The 19,485-nt window shown below is 38.7% G+C and overlaps 1 protein-coding gene and 1 long non-coding RNA gene across 7 annotated transcripts in view; one reads left to right on the top strand and one right to left on the bottom strand.

Moving 5' to 3' along the window:
• Positions 1-19,485, top strand: part of LOC109265129 (uncharacterized) — a 177,601-nt gene that overhangs the window by 154,804 nt on the left and 3,312 nt on the right. For all 4 annotated transcript variants that reach the window (XR_008423126.1, XR_008423125.1, XR_008423124.1 and 1 more), the window contains 3 exons: positions 6,653-6,798; positions 6,888-6,956; positions 7,055-7,157. This is a non-coding gene — a long non-coding RNA (uncharacterized LOC109265129). The remainder of the gene's footprint in view (positions 1-6,652; positions 6,799-6,887; positions 6,957-7,054; positions 7,158-19,485) is intronic.
• The window catches only part of LANCL1 (LanC like glutathione S-transferase 1), a 36,982-nt gene that overhangs the window by 16,888 nt on the left and 609 nt on the right, over positions 1-19,485 (bottom strand). For all 3 annotated transcript variants that reach the window (XM_019446116.2, XM_019446114.2, XM_019446117.2), the window contains exons 3-4: positions 16,188-16,305; positions 850-1,057 (exon numbers count right to left, since the gene is read on the bottom strand). In XM_019446116.2, coding sequence (XP_019301661.1) covers positions 850-1,057; positions 16,188-16,305 — 326 coding nt within the window. The remainder of the gene's footprint in view (positions 1-849; positions 1,058-16,187; positions 16,306-19,485) is intronic.

The raw sequence follows: 19,485 nt of genomic DNA, 5'->3' as shown, positions 1-19,485 counted from the left end.
AGTCAGTTGATCATGTGACTTGATTTCGGTTCAGGTCAAGATCCCAGGATCATGGGATTGAGCTCTGCGTTGGGCTCCGTGCTGAGCGTGGAGCCTGCTTAGGATTCTCTTTCTCCCCCTTCCTCTGTCCCTCTCTCCCACTATGCTCTCTCCAGTAATAAATGAAATGAAAAAAAAAAAAAAAAAAAAAAAGTAAAGTCTATTAAACAACAAAACAAAACCAAAAACCTTTGCTGGAATTGCAACTTCCTGTGTGTTAATATGTTCAGCAGAGCCTAACAGCACTGCTTGCAGTATTGCATGGAGCCAGACTTCTTGATAGAATTTGTGCTCAATAAGCTCTAGTCAAACAATAATTGTAGTTTATTAGTACCACAGTTTAGTAATTCTTCATAATTCACAAGCTTCTAGTGAGCTGCCCTGCTCTACATTAAAAATAAGAATCCGGATTTGCATGGTATTTGCTCCTACGAAAAACAATTTTGAATCAGTCTGTCATCCGTTAGGAGGCCTCCCCCAGCCCACGAAAGGAAGTGAAGTGAAGCACATTTTTTGGATTATTGATCTTGGACAGCACCTTATGTTAGTAATCACATGATCAAACTTTTGATCTCATTTTTGTTATTAAACTAATGTTTGATCTGGTGTGTGTCAGTGTCATTACATCTTACAATAAAATAGGAACTATAATGGTTGTTCCTTAACTAAATCGGGATTATGTGTGATCAAATGACAGTAGTAAGATTTACTGCTGGAAGAAAAGTACCTTCACTAAAATGTTCTTGTGCTAACACATACAGAATCCATTATGACATCTAGATCATAATCCTCAAAAAGAAATATGATTACCGGGTGATGCAGTCTTCCGCCTGCTTCTCATTGTTCATCTTGTGATACACCACAGCGCCCACCGCCAGGGGGCCCGCGTCCCCACACAGGAAGGTGATGGAACGCTTGGTCAAACTGTTCAGACCTTGCTTTACATAGCCATGTGCCATCTGTAGGTAAGCAGGGTCCCCGAACACATCATAGAGATGTAAGTAAAGCACAGAGATACCTGAAAGGCAAAAAGAGAATAATGTAACGATGAAGAATGGGCCACTGTTTTATTTTGGTTTGCTGCCAACTCAGCAGTGTTGATTGTCGATAAGCCATAACACATATATAAGTAAACTCTCCGGAAGTTTAGATGACCTTAGTTCTAGACTCAGCAGCTCTAAGAACCAGACGAAGGCACTTGCTCTGTTTCTTCATCATTGCAACTGTACATAATAGGAACTCTGAGACCATCTCTGAACTCTAACCTAAGTTTATTATTAACCCTTGTTGCACTCTACTGTGTGTAAATGTATTCTTCTTGATGGTTAAATGGCAGGTTATCAAAACTATATTTCTAATAGTCACTTCTTTATTTAACATATAATCATTTACTTAATCAATAAGTAAACAAGTAATACTTGTCCTTGCGAGCTACAGAAATTCAAAGACTAGGGAGTGAAAAATTCAATTTCTCTTTCTATGGGAAGGTAATTTTGTGAATGAGAAGGTAGGGACAGTAACCAAATTCCCTACTTCAGTATCGTTCCAGGCAGGGATTATAAAACAACTACTAAGTTATTTGAGATCTGAGAAAATAAATTCAATTCCTCCTTAATTTCTTTTCTCTGTCAAGGACTCTGCTACTTGAGAAATTATACTGTAAAAACTGCCAATGACTTTTGCTTTGGGCCTTCCTCGATTTGCTTCTTATTCTTCAAGAGAAGCCTGCTATATATATATATATATATATATATATATATATATATATATATATATATATATATTTGAGGTGTTGTCTGAATGCCTGTCACAGTAGATAGAGCCTTCCCTCTGAAGCCGATTGGTCTCAGGGCAGACTCAAAGATGTGGAGTAGGGAACCTACCTGCCTGCAGCATTTCCAGAAACTCATTTCTCCCCTTAAAGTACATTTTCCATCTCATTTACCATTTTTAGAAGATACAGAGCCTCTGTTTAAATCTAAATTAATAGAGCCAATCTCTTCATGGATTTCAGTGCAGTAAAAATGCAGTCTGCAAAATTACTTTTCACTGTACTGAGGACAATTTTAAATTTAGATAGTTTTCTCATTTTGCATGGGTAATCTCCAAAGCTTTGTGCTACAGACAATTCAATTTCACATGTATATTAAGGCCAAATTTTCATTTCCTGCCTAAGTTAATAACCTTGTCTGCTCTTTCAAAGTGGCTTGGTGTTAGGAATTCCACAAGCTGATGATCGGACGTACCAGTGCTGAAGGTCTGCAGACCTAAGTGTACAAAACCATGTATGTAAGAAAAAAAAAGCTCCTTTTCACAAATGATCAATGTCAAGAGCTTCTTCTGCAATTAGGTCCTTAAATGGCTTCATCTCCATCCACACAAGGCATCTGCCAGTGATCCATTTAAATTGTTACCCTTTCATTTTGGCCTCCTATTCCCATTGCTGCCTGAACTCCCCTAATTGAGTTCTGTGAGCACTGCAGCCAGATAATGACATGACTGAAGTCTGAGAAAATACAAAGTGATTAAATACGAGCCCAATGATTGTTTTCCTTTTCAAACCTTTGTCTCTCATTATCAACAATTCCTCTTGGCCTAAATATTTAACAAACAAAACCCACTGAAGTTTGCAGTGGTAAGGTTTGATGCATTTCTCACGAAAAACAGGTAGTCATTTCTCCATCCCACCATATTTCATTTAGATGGAAAACTTTTTTTCTTTTTGATTAGCAGAGAATTCTCTTCCTGGGTCCTGTTCCTCTTCTTCTCATTCTGGGCCTCAGCATCCCTGTATTTTGGTTCAGCGATCTGCGCCTCAGTTTACGGTGTCTACCTCCTGTCACAAGACACCCATGGATGAAAGGGTTTCAAGTGAGGAGTGTTGCTGCCAATTCACAGAAGTTTCTTGTATAAACTTACTAGAAATGAGTCTAGGTCCAGAAAGTAAGACAAAATGTGTAAGTCGAAGACATTTAATGACTCATCAATTCTGTGTACCCCAGATGACCCGATAGAAAAAATGGGGGAACTGTGTGTGGTTAAATGTCTTAAACCCGATCGTTATGTTCTCCCAACCTTTAGCAATATTCATGCATATAACATCACCTTTGCATAAATACTGAATGCTGAGAGATAACTAGCAAGGTGGGAAATAAAGACACAACCTTGAAGGCTTGGCAGGGAAAACTCACCCCAGTCCCCTTACATATACCTGCAACCCTGGCCCCGGTCTATGCTTTAAAAAACTTTTCAAATGTTAATTTTTATAAAAATAAGTTTGTTATTCATGGAAAAAGTCAAATGGTACTGCAAGGCTACTATGCTTCTCATCCACTGAGATATTAATATGCCTCTAGGGCAGGGCCAGGTTTGGGAGGGAGGACTGCAGTTGTATCCATTCATAAACTCATCCCCAAGTATGATTTCAGCCTGTAAATGACATTTAATATAATGAGAAAGAACATTCGTACTGGCTTCTAGGATAACAACCATCCAAACTGGTCATGAGACTCAACACAGGATGATATATGGAGCTTAATCTTTTTAATGTTTCATTTTTCTTTTTATCACAGGATGTGCCACTTAATCAGAGTATTTGGGGCTTAAATTTGAGCAGCAGATAAAATTTCATTCTATATTGTTCACTAAGCGAAAGGCAGGATAAAGGAGATTTGCTTCCTTCTTCTACCCTTTCACCTTTTCTTCCAGAACAGAAAAGACTAAAGTCAGACGTAAATTTTGATTGCATTGGGGTGCCTGGCTCAGTTGATTAAGCGTCCCACTAGATTTTGGCTCAGGTGATAATCTCACAGTTTGTGGGATCGAGGCCTGCATGGGGCTCTGTGTGGACAGTGGAGAGCCTGCTTGGGATTCTGTTTCTCCTCTTCTCTCTCTGCCCCTCACACACTCACTCTCTCAAAATAAATAAACATTCAAAAATAAATTTTGAATGCATTTAGTTGTAAAAATATACTTCAAATAGTTTTAGATATTAGAATTACTTCATAAAAAGGAAAAAAAAAAAAGGTGCCTGGATGGCTCAGTCGGTTAAGCATCCAACTCTTGATTTCACCTCAGGTCATGATCCCACTTTTTGTGAGTTTGAGACCTGTGTCAGGCTCTGTGTTGACAGTATGAAGCCTGCTTGGGATACCCTCTCTCCCTGTCTCTCTGCCCTCCCCTGCTTGTGCGTGTACTCTCTCTCTCAAAAATAAGTAAATACACATTTAAAAAAAGAAAGAAAAAAAAAAAAAGAAAGCTGCCCCCCCCTTAAATCTGGAGGGATTTTGACATCTTCATTGACATAAAATTGATGTTAAAATATCCTATTTCTTAGCTGGTCCACTCCCTGATAACCACTGTCATTATTAGGCTATGAAAACTAATGCTTTTTTGGTCTGAATTTTATTGTCTTGTTAAATTTTCTCATATATATGACTTAAACTTATTGACATATTCTAAATGGGAAAATAATCCATATGAAGAGAGATACATTAAGAAATGAGTAAAGCAAAATCTAATCCATTATTTGCCCATTAATCCCAAAGTCATTAAAGGTGACCAATAAAGCATTTGGGATAACTAATCCTGTTCAGTAATGAGTACTCTCCTTCAGGAACAAGAGATTATTGCTACTCTGGTTGGTCGTACTTCATTTCCTATAGGGTATAGGAAAGTTGTAATAGGGATACCCCCTCTATTTTACATGCAAATCCAGATAAATATAACATCAGGAAAAAAAATCATTCAAGTACCTTTTAGAATCAAGCATGTGAAGTTAGCAAATGCTTTAGATATGGCAAGTGCATTCCTTAGTTATTCACAGCTTTGGAGGCTGGGTTGGTAGAAGAAGCATGGACAGAAGTGGGCAGAGTATTCCCTCCATCCCAGGGTGAAAAACAATACCATCAAGGAGAAGGAGGTATGATGGGGCGTGGACCACAAGGGGAAGACTGAACTGGAGCCAGTGCATGGTATTCCCGGAGAGTGGAATTAATTACCTGAGAAAATCCATGTGGATGAGAAGGCTAGGAGATGACACGGTTAATAAGGACAGTTTCCTTGGGGGTTCAAATTAAAACCAGACATAGAAATTTAGGTTTGATGCTAATCTATGGTTGGTTTATGTCGAGGAGTAGTATTTTTTTAAAAAGGCATTTTTCAAAGGTAACCCGATGGGTTAGTCTAGGCCCTCCAAGATGGGACTGAACATGCAGGACTTTGTTAGGGAACTGCATCCTGGACACCTACCACATGAAGAAAACACCAGCAATTACACACTTTGGCTTGTAATCACATGCCACTTCCACCTGCACCCCCTGGACTCGAAGAGGTTGCCTCACGTAACTACACTGAAGTTGAGAGGTTTAATCCTCCTAGGAGTCCAGAAGGAGAGGGACACCAGATATGGGTGGGCACTAGGCACGTCTAACACAGGGCCTGGCAGTGGGGAAGAGGCAGAGAATGAGCCAAACCTGTACAGTTCAGGTTTGGGATGTTCACTAGACATCCAAGCAGAGAGGTCAGATAGGCAGCTGGATGTAAAAGTCCAGAGTTCAGGGGAGAAAGGCTGGACAAATGTCCTCCAAAGGTGTGGGGAATCATGTGACTACTAGAGTAGTCAATGATTCTCTGATGGAGCAAGTGGGCTGCAAGATTCATCAATCCTATGTAGGCAGGGGTTGCTTTTAACTATAAAAACAAACAAACAAACAAACAAACAAAACCAAAAATCAAAAACCTCCTTTGTGGTCTGAAAGGCCAGAAGCAGTCCAGACATACACTACTTTGAGCTTACAACTCCTAAATCTTGTCTGGTTACTTATAACTGGGGGCCAATATGACAGCTTCTAACCGTAAGCGTCTACACAAATTTAATTAAAAGTGAACAATTTACAATAAAGTGTCTCAGTCACACTAGCCACATTTCAAATGCTCCAGAGCTACAGGTGGCTAGCAGCTGCCATAATGGACAACAAAATAACTTCTCTATCACTGCAGAACGTTCTAAGGACAGCACTGCTCTGAACACCAGAGACAGATGTCATTCTGCATAAGAAGTTCAGGAAGCCTGGCACTGCCCCCACAGTTCATCCTAGAAATCTGTTTTTGGAATGTTGGTAACTAATTTAAAGAAAAAATGATACCGTGAGGACTGAAGAGAACTTTGCTGTAATAGGAATCTGTCCTGATTTTTAGTACGGAAGCTCTGAACTAGATTTTTCTGTTCGGTTTCCTTCTGTAGCTACTACTTGGGGAAGGGAGGATAAACTGCTTAGGGACACTTCTAAATCTGCAATTTCCTTACTCAGCTACTTATCCCCAGTAGTACTATAAATATAGCCAGCTGTTGAGAAGTAATTAATACCAAGCCTTTGAATTTCCGAGGGATCATTAGTCCTATTCATCTTGACCAATCAAGACCTTGGTGTGTCTCAAATGTATATGGAAATGATAAAAATCTCCAGAGATGTATGAACTCTCAAAAACACTTGTCTGTGAGTCTGCATTTTAGAGATTATGCCTTAACATTATTCATTTATTTTATGACCAGTCTGCACTGATGTGAAAACCTCTGCCACTGCACATCCTCTTACGGAGTATTTGCTTGCAGGTCAGGGTCTTTTCAAGATTCTCTTCGTGTAATCTGCTGGGAAGAGCCGTGTTCAGACTGCAATACTGCTGGAGTCACTAGAGATGCTACCACCGACGATGGTCTTAATGGTTCTGAGCGGTACGGAAGCGGGGACTCCCTGGAAGGTGATGGATGACTGAGTTTCAAATAAACTGTTCCCTAGTCAAAACTTTGAAAGTTCACCAATTACCACAGTTTTCTTTTTTCCTTTCAGATTTAGGAAAACATAAGTGACTGTTTTCTCTAATTAACCCCGTACAGTATGATCATCTGTCTACATCAGGTTGGTACTTTCTGATACGCTGTTCATTTTGTCAACAAAATCACAGCTGTCTTTAGGGCACAGTTCCCATTCCTAGTCACTGCTGTTTCTGTGCACAGTGCTCTCCACGGAGCCCGCAGTGGACACTGCCCGGACCAGTAGCTCTGCTCAGCTGTCAGAGGAAAGCCAAGCATGACAAGCCTCGGCGCATCGGGAGTACAGGTAGCATGGGGAGAAGACCAGTGTGCCTCTGCACCATTAATTACGTAGTATCGTCCCGCACAGAGAAGTAGGAAAGGCAGAGGGCAAAAAAGCCCTTGGAACATGTGTCTTCTTTTCTCTCTGATGCATTTCCAGAGCTGACTGTCTGAGAGGAAAACAGATTTTCAAAAAAGGACACATCATACTTTCCTCCTCCTTCCCTCAGTACCCTGCTTCATAACTGTCAAATTAGGAAGTGCTCCTAGTCTTTTATTCATTAATAGGCCATTAATAGGTGATAAATCTTTCAGCATAGTGGTCATTAAGAGCACGGGCTCAGGAATTGATGTCTGGGATTGAAGTCTCGCTCTACCACTCACTAGCTGTGTGATTTTACCTCACTTACTAAACCTCTCTGTGCCTAAGCATGTTTACCTATAAAATGGAAATAATAGTACTACTCTATAGCTACTGTGAATCATGCTGATCAGTACAAGTCCCCAGCACACAGTGACTAAATAAATGCCCAACTCCATTATACTGTGAACTTCACCAAGTGTTAAAAGAGTGACTCCATCTTATTTGTGATGCCTGATTGAAAGGGACAGAAAGTACAGAGGGAACTATACTCTTCTTCCCATGTCCCTGCCTCTCTCCACCCTTACTGGCTCCTCTGACTAGAAAAATGTTCCCTATACACGTGCCATCTGGCCCCTCTCTTGAGCTTCTGGGAGTCTTCTCTGTTTTCAGGCTCTCCCTCTTTTCTCTCCTGTTTCCCAAGGGCTAATCCATACATGGGCTATCCAGATGCTCTGAGTCTAAGGAGGTAAGTTCAAATCAGGTGGCAAGAAGGAAGAAACCCACTTGACATCCAGGTCTAAACAACAGGCTCTCTATCCAGCTTTACCAAGTATACAGCAGATGTCATGAGCCCTACCTAATTTCCGAGTTCATTTCTCAACTGGATCAGAAGTTAAGGGGAAAGAGATGTGATTAATTCTTCTACATCCTAACAGAAACGAAATGAGTTGAATTCCACTGTCTTCCCATTCCATCTAGTTTTGTTTAAGTGACTGTTTTTAGCTTGCATAGGTGGTAGCTAGAATAGTAATAGCAGGACACTGTCCATTCATTCATTTGTTCATTCATTCAACAAATATTTATTAAGCACCAACTATGGACCTGGCATTGTGTTAAATGCTGAAGATGCTCAGAATCAAAATGACAAAACATAGCCCCGCCTCCTTGGTGTTGTCTAGAAAAGTCAAATTGCTTAGATAGGTCTTCTTTCTTTCCCTCCTGCCATTTCTTCTGGTCTATCAACATTCTCTTCCTGTTCTCAGTGTTTCGCCCCAGCACACTGGTAGCATTTGAACCCTATACTTGTTTCAAGCCCGTATCTTAGCCACTTAAGATAACCTACAGTGTAATGAAATCAACACAGTAAAAAGTGCAGTCAGAAAGGAAGTAGGTGATACCCTGGCAGTTCTCTATCTAGTGCTCACTGTGAAGGGCTCTAATAAACCCAGTGTGGATCCACGCCCTTTTTTCCTTCCACTTGCCTTGGCAGCGCTGGCTGCGAGGCACAGGCGCTTCTCATGAAGGTGAAGGACACTTGGCTGGGGCTCAAATTAGACACTGAAATGCTGGCTCTCATTGAAAAGTTACGTAATAAAAAGATGAAGTTGCAAAGAAAAGATACCTGGCCAGAGTGATTCCTTTCAAATAAGTCTGGTATCAGCAGAAACTAAGCCCCACGTGCTAAAGCTGTAGCTCAAAGGCTATACATTTGGCAGATCAGAGGAACAGCATCTTGAAACACTTTAATGACTTGCATTTAGAGCGCAAGTTAATATTACTCCAGGGATTATGCTGCATATCCTCTTATTTAAAATGTTATCTAATACTTGAAAAGGGGAAATATATGCTGATCTTAGCCTCATTAACTTTGTGAGTTGGTTATAGAAGACTGGGTTATGTCTTTTAGAACTAAAGCCCCTAGAGTCCTGTGTGTGTGTGTGTGTGTGTGTGTTTAAGTGTGAGCTGATCATCATTTCCCTTAGGAATCATCATAGTTAAGACTGGGAAAAAATGAAATTAAATGAGGGCTAGCACTTTCCCTCATTCTTTCTTAAAGACACTAGTGAGATCAGCTATCTCTTGGGTTTACTTAACTTTTCTACTATGCTATCTGCAAGGGAAGCAATCTTTTCTCCTAAATGCTTATTTCTAACACAAAAATACTTCATCTGCTCATTTAATTCTCTGTAATATCAATTCCTCACCAGTGCTTTATAATTTCTATTTTACTAAGGTACTTTAAAATCTCTTCCTCCCTGGAAGCTACCTGGAATGAAAACCAGAGCAGCCCAAAGATAGGTGCCATCAGGCTCTCAAATGAGTCCCAACAGATTCCAGGACACCACCTAGGACCACTTAGTAGCTGGCCATTGGGTATGATCTTAAGGGGACTCCATGCTTGTCATTTTTCCGTACTGTCTGCTGCTATGTGCACAGGCATAAAGAGCAATTCTTGATGGAGCACCTAAAGAACAGAAATGTTTTCCTTGCTTCACAAGCTGGGAGCACATTCTGTAAAGAACTCCTGGTAAGTCCAGCAGGAAAGGATTATGGCTAAGAGCGAACAATTCAGTGCTTATTGCTGGCACATGTCATACATCAGTATCACGATGCATTACACTTCAATGTACTAAATTCTATAAAGGATATTCTATAAAGGAATTCTATAAAGAACTATAAAGTTCAGTGAAAGGAACTGGGCCTGTTCATTTCAAATATTGCTTATTAACAGCTGTAACAGCTACCGATTATTTTCAGACTAACAGATACTTCATATGAGAAGATCCACAACAAGCATTTTCAAATACAAGCAATTATGAAGAAACGCTTCTGTTCTGGCCCAGTGAATTTTCTACCCTGAAACCATGTTGAATATATTAATTTAGGATTAGGAAGCATGGAAACAACTTCTATAGCACAATGCTGGAGATTTCATTTTTCTGGCTGCAAATGCCCATAAATCTTTCCACGGTTTGCTTTATGTCCGATCCCAAATAACTTCTTCCTATAGACTTTTAGTTATTACTCATGCCTGTCTAGCTCATGTTTCCCTCTTTCCTTCCAAATTCCTTTCATGTTTTATCCTAATTTTTTTCTAAAACACTTAAAACTCACTAGTCATTAGTCACCTCTAAAATGTTTGGACAGCACGAGTATCATCATGTTACCACTGCTCAAGCGACCCCACCCTACAGCTCATGTGCACACATTCTCCATACGTGATTCATCCTAAAATGTAGGGAGTGAACCCAGATGTAGAAGTGGAGAGTAAATACACACACAGGCACACACTCTCATGGGGTAAAGACAGGGCCTCTAAAGTCAGACTTGCTGAGCTGAAGCTTAACTTTCTAATTTACCGGCTGTGTAACCAGGAATAGGTACTCAGCCTTGCTTTGCTTCAGTTTTCTCATCTGTGAAATGGGGATACAAAGAGTATCCACACCACAGAGCTGTTCTGAGATTTAGGTCAGTTAACGAATGCCAAGCACTTAGAATGGTGTCCTGGCATATAACATTAGTTACTGGCATATGCGCGCACACACTGGATCCTGTCAAATGTCAATCCCAGCAACGTTTTATTAATAGGCATCATTTTTAACCTTTACTTCTGTCCTTTATCAGTCAAATGATCATGAAACTGCATATTGATGATCCTCATTCCCTTGGGAACCAAAATTTACTCCATATATTTTATTATTAAATTACTGAATTCTTGTTTCTGAACATCAGTAATAATTTGTTACCTCTCAATTACTGCCTACAAAATTGATTATTCGCAATACTTCATTCCTGGATAAGCATGAACCCCAGAGCGATGTAACTGCCTCAATGGCCAATATGAGACAGCTGCTGGTTTGAACAATTCTCCCCTCCTTTCTTTCCTAGGGTAAAGGCATCTTATTTCTCTGTTGTGAATAATAATAATTAAAAAAAAAAAAAAAGGTAAAAGTCAGTTAAGCCTCTGACTTAGGCTCAGGTCATGGTATCACAGCTTGTGAGTTCAAGCCCCGCATTGGGCTCTGTGCCGACAGCTCAGAGCCTGGACTGCTTTGAATTCTGTGTCTCTCTCTCTCTTTCTCTCTCTCTCTCTGTCTCTGCCCCTCCCCCACCTGGGCTCTGTCTCTCTCACTCTCTCAAAAATAAACATTAAAACAAAAAAAAAGGTAAAAGTCAGGAATACAGACTGTAATACTGCACTGTGACACCCACAGCATGTAAATATGTAGGCTTTAGTGAAAATGATGCTTGAATCCTATTAAAAGCCTACACTGACCGTTCTCATCACTGTGTTATATCCTCTGCTTCCATTTTATAATAAAAGCCAAGATAATTTCAGTTGTAAACTAGTTTGTAAAGGCAATGTACTTTCTAAAGCAATGACTTGCTACTTTTAAATTTTTATTTAACCTGTACACATCACCCTTACCAATAAAGCATTATGCACACAGTGTTTTCTAAAGCACATATAACACAGGTACAGAAATTCTAATAAGTAGCTTGTCACTCTTAGTCTCAATTTTTCCTAAAAAAATAGAAAGTGGGAAAAAATGATGGGAGTCCAATTTTTCAGTTTTAAGGGCATATGTGATATTAAAAACACATGGGCACGGCACCTAGGTGGCTCAGTCAGTTAAGCATCCGACTCTTGGTTTTGGCTCAGGTCATGATCTCACGGTTTGTGATTTCGAGCCTGGCATTGAGCTCTGTGCTGGCAGCAAGGAGCCTGCTTGGAATTCTCTCTCTCCCCCTCTCTCTCTGCCCCTCCCCTGCACATGCTGTCTCTCTCAAAATAGATAAATAAACTTAAAAAAAATAAAAGAACAAAACAAAACCACATGGGCTTCTTTCCTAAAACTTTCATTTTCAAGATCAAGTGAGCAACTGAGGCAAATCCAGTCATAGCATGAATGAGGTATTATGAAGCTGGACAGTTTCCATTTGTAGCTTTTTATAGTCACAAAGCAGAAACACAGACATATGACTATGGGGTTTACTATGGATTAATGCAGGGTAAAAACAAATTAAGAATTTTATAACCCTGTGACAAGCAAGCAGGAGTTTGAGAGGATGTGGAAAGGAGAGGCAGGTAACGTTTCAGTCACGCTGAGAAAACGCTGACATCTCCCAGTCTTTAGAACCAGTTGCAGCCCCTTTCTTGATAGAAGTTACACTTAGCTCTAGAAAAATTACTTATGAATTGGCATTCCTATCATACTTGCTTTCAATGGCAGGTTTTATGAAAGGACTATTACTTATTGAAATGAAAACAAAATTAAAAGTGTTTTGAAACAAACTCCAAATGTGAGTCTCCCGAGACACCCAGAGCAGGCAAAGTATTGTTTAGGAAACTTCAAAATATTTTAAAGATAAAAATTCCCTCCAAATTGGCAGACATTAGAGATCTTTCTATAGGTGGAAAAAAATTAAGGCTCGTTGTCCAAATGCTTTGTGCAAACAATAAAAAAAATCATTTTTCTTGTTATATAGGACTCATAGCAGAGATTACTAGGATCTTACCCCAAATCCACTTAACCCCAGCTAACAGACTACGCTTATTATCCTTCCTGACAGGAGTGACCATGTGACTATGTTCCAGACAATGAAAAGTAGGTAGAGTTGAAATGTTGAGTGGGGCTTCCAGAAAGTCCTTTAAAAGGGGATGAGGGAAGCTTGTTGGATGAGAGGGCTCAGTTGGTTAAGCTTCCGACTCTTGGTTAGGCCCAGGTCATGATTTCACAGCCATGGGATACAGCCCTGCATCGGACTCCATGCTGACCACACAGATCCTGCTTGGGATTCTCTCTCTCAGCCCCTCTCGGCTTGTACTCTCTCTCTTAAATGAATAAATAAACTTAAAAAAATAAATAAAGGAGAGGAATGCATTCTTTTTTTTTTTTTTTTGCCTCTTTTTCCTTTCTGCAGCCTGAAAGGCTGATGTAATGCATTAATCTTCAGCAGTGATCTAGCCAAGAGGTAGACGTCAGTGGCTGAGGGATGATAGAGCAGAAAGATATCCAGAGGCCATTATATCAACCCTGAACTGCACTGGCCTTCTTTTACAGAAGAGAAATAAACGTCTATCTTATTTAAGTCACTGTCATTTTGGTTTTTTCATATATGTGCAGCAGAACCTAACCCTATTCTAAATCCTGATTCTATCTGAATGAGCATTAACTATTAGATCATACTTCCACTGGGGAATGAAACTTAACAAAATAGGATGGTAACTTAAAGTTCTAATTAATAATAATCATAAAGTTCTCTCATACAAACTACATAATGATCACCAAATGCTCAATAAATACCAATGCTGAAGAAGGTGATCAAGTTTTAAAGCTTTTCTGTGATAAATTAGTGTTTCCCAAAGTAATATAATTTTGGACAAGTTAGCAACAAGAACAAACAACAATTAATATTTATAAAAAATATGACACTAAATTTTGGGAACAAATTAAAGAAAACAGAATCCTTATTTTCTAAAAAGTATCCCTTTTTGGAAGACAGAAAGGGGAATACAAAGTAACATACAAATTAATACATAATTATGTAAACACTGGTTTGACACACAACACCAAGTGTGTTTATTACCTTAAAATGTTTATGAATCCACTTAATGGCAATAAAATAGCAATAATGAAGAGATGATACTTGGTAAGATAGAACAATGGGAAGAGAAGGTACTGACATGATTTCTTGTGTCAAATTAGCATTATGTAGTTTCTTATGCAACTCAGAGTTTTATACTGTTCAGACCGTCTGAACACTGGCAAGGGAACAAAAGCATTTTACTTACGAAAACATTGGAGGAGACAGTCCATTTTATGTGGGAATAATGGCTTTTTAACAGTGCTCAATTAGCAGACATCAGGATCCCTTCCTTCCAAAGCCATTAGCAAATTTATCTAGAAGATTTTATGCTACATCATAAAACAACCCAAACTGCTTAGTATGCCAATTTGCCTAAGACACTTGCCATATAAGCTGCTTTCAGGAGCCAGCAGTAAGTATCATAAATACTTAAAGACAAAAAGTTGAAGGATATTGGCATTCAAAGGAGATGACACTGGAAACTCATACTGCCAAAACATTTAGCCACACTTGCATTTTGCTTGGAGTGGAATTCCTTTTCTATTTCCTCTTCTATTTAACCTTTAGTATCTCATTCAGCCCCAGCAGTAGAGGGCCTGACTGATGGTTTTTCAACATTGTCAAAATACTAATTCAAACCTGAAGTCAATCCCCACTTCTTTTCTCCCTAAAGCAATGTACCTTATAATATGTAATAATAATAGCTCACCTGAATGAGTGAGTAGGACAGAGATTTCAGTCATTCTTTTTGTAGTCAGGGAATTAAATCTAGCCATCTGTCTTAGTATTCTTTTTTTTTTTTTTTTTGCCAGGAATAACAAAATAATAGAAACTCGAAATATATTGGGAAAAGATCTGTGTAAGTGTGGGCTTTAGATGTGGAAATCAAGAGGAAAGCTAAAGATAACCACGCATTGTACTTGTTCTATTTTGCTCAAATACTTGTAATTTTATTTTTTTAATTTTTTAATTTTTCTAAAGTTTATTTATTTTGAGAGAGAGAGAGAGAGAGCATGAACAAGGCAAGGGCAGAGAGAAAGGGAGAGAAAATCCCAAGCAGGCTCCCCTCAGTCAGCGTGGAGCCTAACTTGGGGCTGATCCCACGAACTGTGAGATCATGACCTGAGCCAAAACCAAGGGTTGGACACTTAACCAACTGAGCCACCCAGGAGCCCCAAATTCTCACAATTTTAAATAAAAAACAGTAATGTTCATTTAAATGACAAATGTTGTTACAACTTTCTTCTTGAAGCAAAATACTTTCACATTTATTCTCATTTTCAATAAACCTTGTATTAAGCTTCTAAAATCCCCTGAAATTATAAAACGAAGCTAAGAAGGCAGGCCGAACATTAACTAGTCCATTCCTTTTATTTTAGAAAATAATGACCTTAAATATCCCTAACAGAATTTTATTCTGATTTTTCTCTGCCTCCCCACCCTCATAAGGACAGAATCACTTGTCATTACTAAAAGGTTTGCTATTAGTAAATTCCTGCTATAGAAAAACTCTCCAAGTGCAGTCCACAGAGGACTATATACATCAGGACCACTGAGGCTTGCAAAATGCATATTCCTGGGCCTCACTCAAGACCTGCTAAACTGATATCTCCACTGTGAGGCCCAGGAACCTGCATTTTCATGACAAGCAACCTGCCTTAAAATCTAATTCCTTGAGCTGAAAACTTGTTCCTCCTTTTGCCTTCTTTTCTGAGTAACTGGAAAACATGGAGTCTCTAAACCGTGCTTCAAGATTATAAAGCCGTCTTTCTGTCTCTCTACATCAGTAAACTAACTCAAGTTCTTCAGCATTCCTTCTTTGGTTTGTCTCTCTCTCACTTCCTTGAAACCTATATACTATTTCTTCCCAAACTCTGTCCACATCTCAATAACCAGCAAAACAGTGAATGCAAACCAACTAGCGATGACTATCTGGAAGGATCAGTTCAAGCAATCTATGGTTCACGCTGTGTTCATGTACGATCCCTGTTTGTTTCCTGTGGATAAATTGCCTTTATTTCTGTTTCACATGTTGTATTCTGAGATGCTTCCCAGCTCTTCCCACTGAAATTCCATCTCCAAATTGACTATGTAATGCTAAACATCATGTTTTCTTTCCACAAGCAGCTATCCAAATTTGTGTCAGGTATGATATATTCCATGAATATGCTTACCCTGCCCTAAATTCAGAGCACTGTTAAAAACCCAAAGATATCAAGGGTAGGCTGAGAGCACCGCATTCTCCTGGAAGCAATTACTCATATACAGATGCAGTAATAAGCACTTAAGGGCATCCCATTCTGTCAGACAGCTCTCCAAAGGTAATGCTTTGGCTCTCCTCTGTAATGCTTATGCCAGCTCACGGTCAGCACTTCATACCTGTCCAGCCAGTGTAAACAGTGCTATCCCGAGGGTCTGCTGACTTTAGGCCTCTCTCCATTTGCTGAAGAAGCTCTCGAATCTTATTGTTCAAGCGTTGTGAGAACTCGGGAGTTAGCTGTAAGTATTAAAGGGAAAACAAGTATCAAAAAATATGGACCACTCAACTTCCCAGACTATAGGCTATCAAAAATAGGAGGGTACTTCATTTCCACTTAGGTCACATTTTTTTTTTGCCTGGGAGAACTGGACAATTATTTTACTCTTAACAACAAATTAATAAAACTTTAAGGTGCTACTATATTTTCCTACTCAAGGCAGGAAATACTTTTGTTGCAACTTAAATGTTTTACATAAAATTTGTAAATAAATGCTAAAATAGACTGCTGTAATTTCCACCTATTAGGGAACATCTGTTACTTAAACCAATATTTTTTATTATAATAAAAATCATTTTAATAAACTAAGCACAAATCATAAGATGTTTGCTATTTTCTAGCCATTCAAGCAGCAGCAATATTAATTTCCAAAAGAAACACTCTAGTTGTTTTTGTTATTTAAAAAATGAGGATAAACATTTATTAAAGTCCATCTGTGAAAAAATGGATAAACAATTTTTACAAATTGTAGAAGTAGGATAAGAAAATCAAAATAAATTCATGGATATCAGGAGGCTTAGGCGGAGTAGAAAGAATATCAGACCTAGTATCAAAAAACCCGTGCCCAGCATAGTGCCTGGCAAAGGAGGGGCTTTGCCCAGATGAATAAGGCTGCCTATTTCTTTATCTGTGATTGGCTGGGTGATCTCGCTCTACATATGACTTCTTTATGCTTCAGTTACCTCTATAAAATCAGGATGATAATACCTGCCCCACCAATTTCAAAAAGTACTTTGAGGATCAAATGAAATCATGGGCCTTGGGTCTTTCACATTCAGGGATATAAATGTTGATATTTTTAAAAAATTTAAGCAGTCCAAGGGTCTATAACAAGTAATTAGTTGGATATGGATTAAAAGCACACTAAAGTGGAGGCTGTGGGTTAGTGACATCCATATGAAGGCCCATAGATGCTGGGCAAACTGTGAGGCCCACATAATCATTATGTTATTCATCCTACAGGCAACTGAAAAACATTTTGAAAGTTCTGTATACACTGAATCATGAAGTGTCTTAAAAGGTCACTTTAATGTATCCCTCAAAAATTTTAGGAACCTGCTGTGATTCCCAGACTTGGACTTTACAAAGCAGTAAAACTTCAAAAGGTTGGGGAATATCACATGGTTACAAACATTTCATTTCACCATAAGGATTATAAACAAACCTAACTACTACCTGTTAGCATCATAATTTCATTTTTTAAAAAGGGCATCTCAACACTGAAAAAAGTAAGAAGACAGTATCAGAATTATTATAAAAGATATAAAATTTTACTTCTGAAGAGCATCTCTGATAAGGCAAACCAGACTATCAACCATATCTGGATTATTTATCCTGAAGCACCACTATGATCCCTTATTTTATACTCTGAAGAAGAAACCACGTTGTTTGACAGACACACTCCCATTATTTAACAATTTCTGCCAAGAGCTTAAGATTTCAACAAGTCTTGAAAATACATTTAGTAAGATAAAATATACTTCAGTATTAATATAAAAGGTCTATAAATCTCAACTAGATAGAAGAGTGCATCTACATGAGAACATGTCATTTTCTGTTCATAGATCACGGATAATTTATCGTCTTGCCTGGCCTTACTCTGAGCCCAAGAATGAGAACACCTCAATCTCAGGAAGGGAAGTCACTTCCTATTTGTCATATAACTGCATTTAATAAAGGTAACCTGCCTGACAAAATTGATTGTTTGTGGCAGACCACAAAATTATTCAAACTCTAGCAATAATTTGCAGACTCTCCAAAAGCCCCCCCCCCCCTTTTTTTTTTATAGACGGCAGAAAACAGACCAATTCCTAATTGGAAGGTCTGTGTTAACAAATTAAGGAGGACAGATCTCCAGGGTCTGAACCTTGATGTTCGACGTTAAACAATTTTAGAACTGGTATGCTCGTTTCTTTCTGGAATCTCTCCAAAACCATGTGTTAGGTGATAAATCACTTTATTTTTGGACCAGAGTTTAAATTTATGAATACCTTTTTTCTCCCGTGGAAACAGTTAAATTGGTAAAAGCATTTAATTTATAAACAGTCTAAATAGCGAGCTGTATTTTACTGAAGGCTTGTGTCATTTGGATAAATCCTCAAACGTTCTCTTTGCCAAGTTAGCATGAAACAGCAGGTCTCTCTCCAACAAGACCAGACAAAATACTTGAGCTTCAGGATCGGCAAAGCTAGACAGAACACAGGTCCAAATGGCCAAAAGGAAGCCATATGACGTCAAGATTGTTCTTAGAAGCTTTGCTTGGGTAGTTCAATTTTGGTCTAAAAAAAATCGACTGACTCTAGATTCATACATACTTTGGTACTCTTCTATCCTGCAACTCTTCTCCATCTATTTCATCCCTCCCACTTGCATTACTGATGATTATGTTAAGTTAATCCATAGTGACAAGTGTTTTAAGGAAAGAATCAAAAGAGCCACATAGAGTTGACTTGGCAGATACAAAATCTCTAAGGCCTTTATACATGTGAAATGCTTTGCGCATTATGAGTTTAGAAGGAATAAACTGGTAGAATTAAAAGTGTGTGCACTTCAAAGAGATCACTCTTCCAACCTAATGCACTCTGATTTCTCAACTAGGTATTCTTAAAAGGAACTACATTCCCCCTTAACAATTACATTCACTCAAAGAGGCATGAGAAAACACAGGCCTCTGGTATCTTACATCCAGCTTCTCTTTTGCTCAGTGGCTTATAAAGTGCTAACCATTAATTTACTGGGTTTTTTTTTTGTTTTGTTTTGTTTTTGCTTTCCAGCTGTGGGGGTGTTCTGCAGAGTGGCAACAGTAGGAAGAATTTCAGGCCTATGTCCCTAATTTCTCTTAGCACTTTCAGTTTAAAGATGTCTTTACCACACTCTCCAATTTACGCTCATCATTTACCCTGCCCGTATATGTGTACAAATATAAAGCAATAACATGGCACATGTGACATACCACCAGGACTCCTCCCTTCTTAAAAATGCATACCAAAATCGAACAAAACTGCAAAACTACATGGAAAACGCCATATTCGTCATTTTTGTAATTTAAATTATCAATGACTGAGGTTATTTCAGTTATAAATTATTAATAACAATGACTTTTACAAATGTTAAAACTCAAATTGCATATTTTGACATGT

The sequence above is a fragment of the Panthera pardus genome, unplaced genomic scaffold (genome assembly GCF_024362965.1).
Source record: "Panthera pardus isolate Hobbes unplaced genomic scaffold, ASM2436296v1 HiC_scaffold_10, whole genome shotgun sequence".
NCBI classification, from domain to species: domain Eukaryota; kingdom Metazoa; phylum Chordata; class Mammalia; order Carnivora; family Felidae; genus Panthera; species Panthera pardus.
The sequence above is the reverse complement of the archived record's forward strand: the minus strand, read 5'-3'. Positions and strand labels throughout refer to the sequence as shown.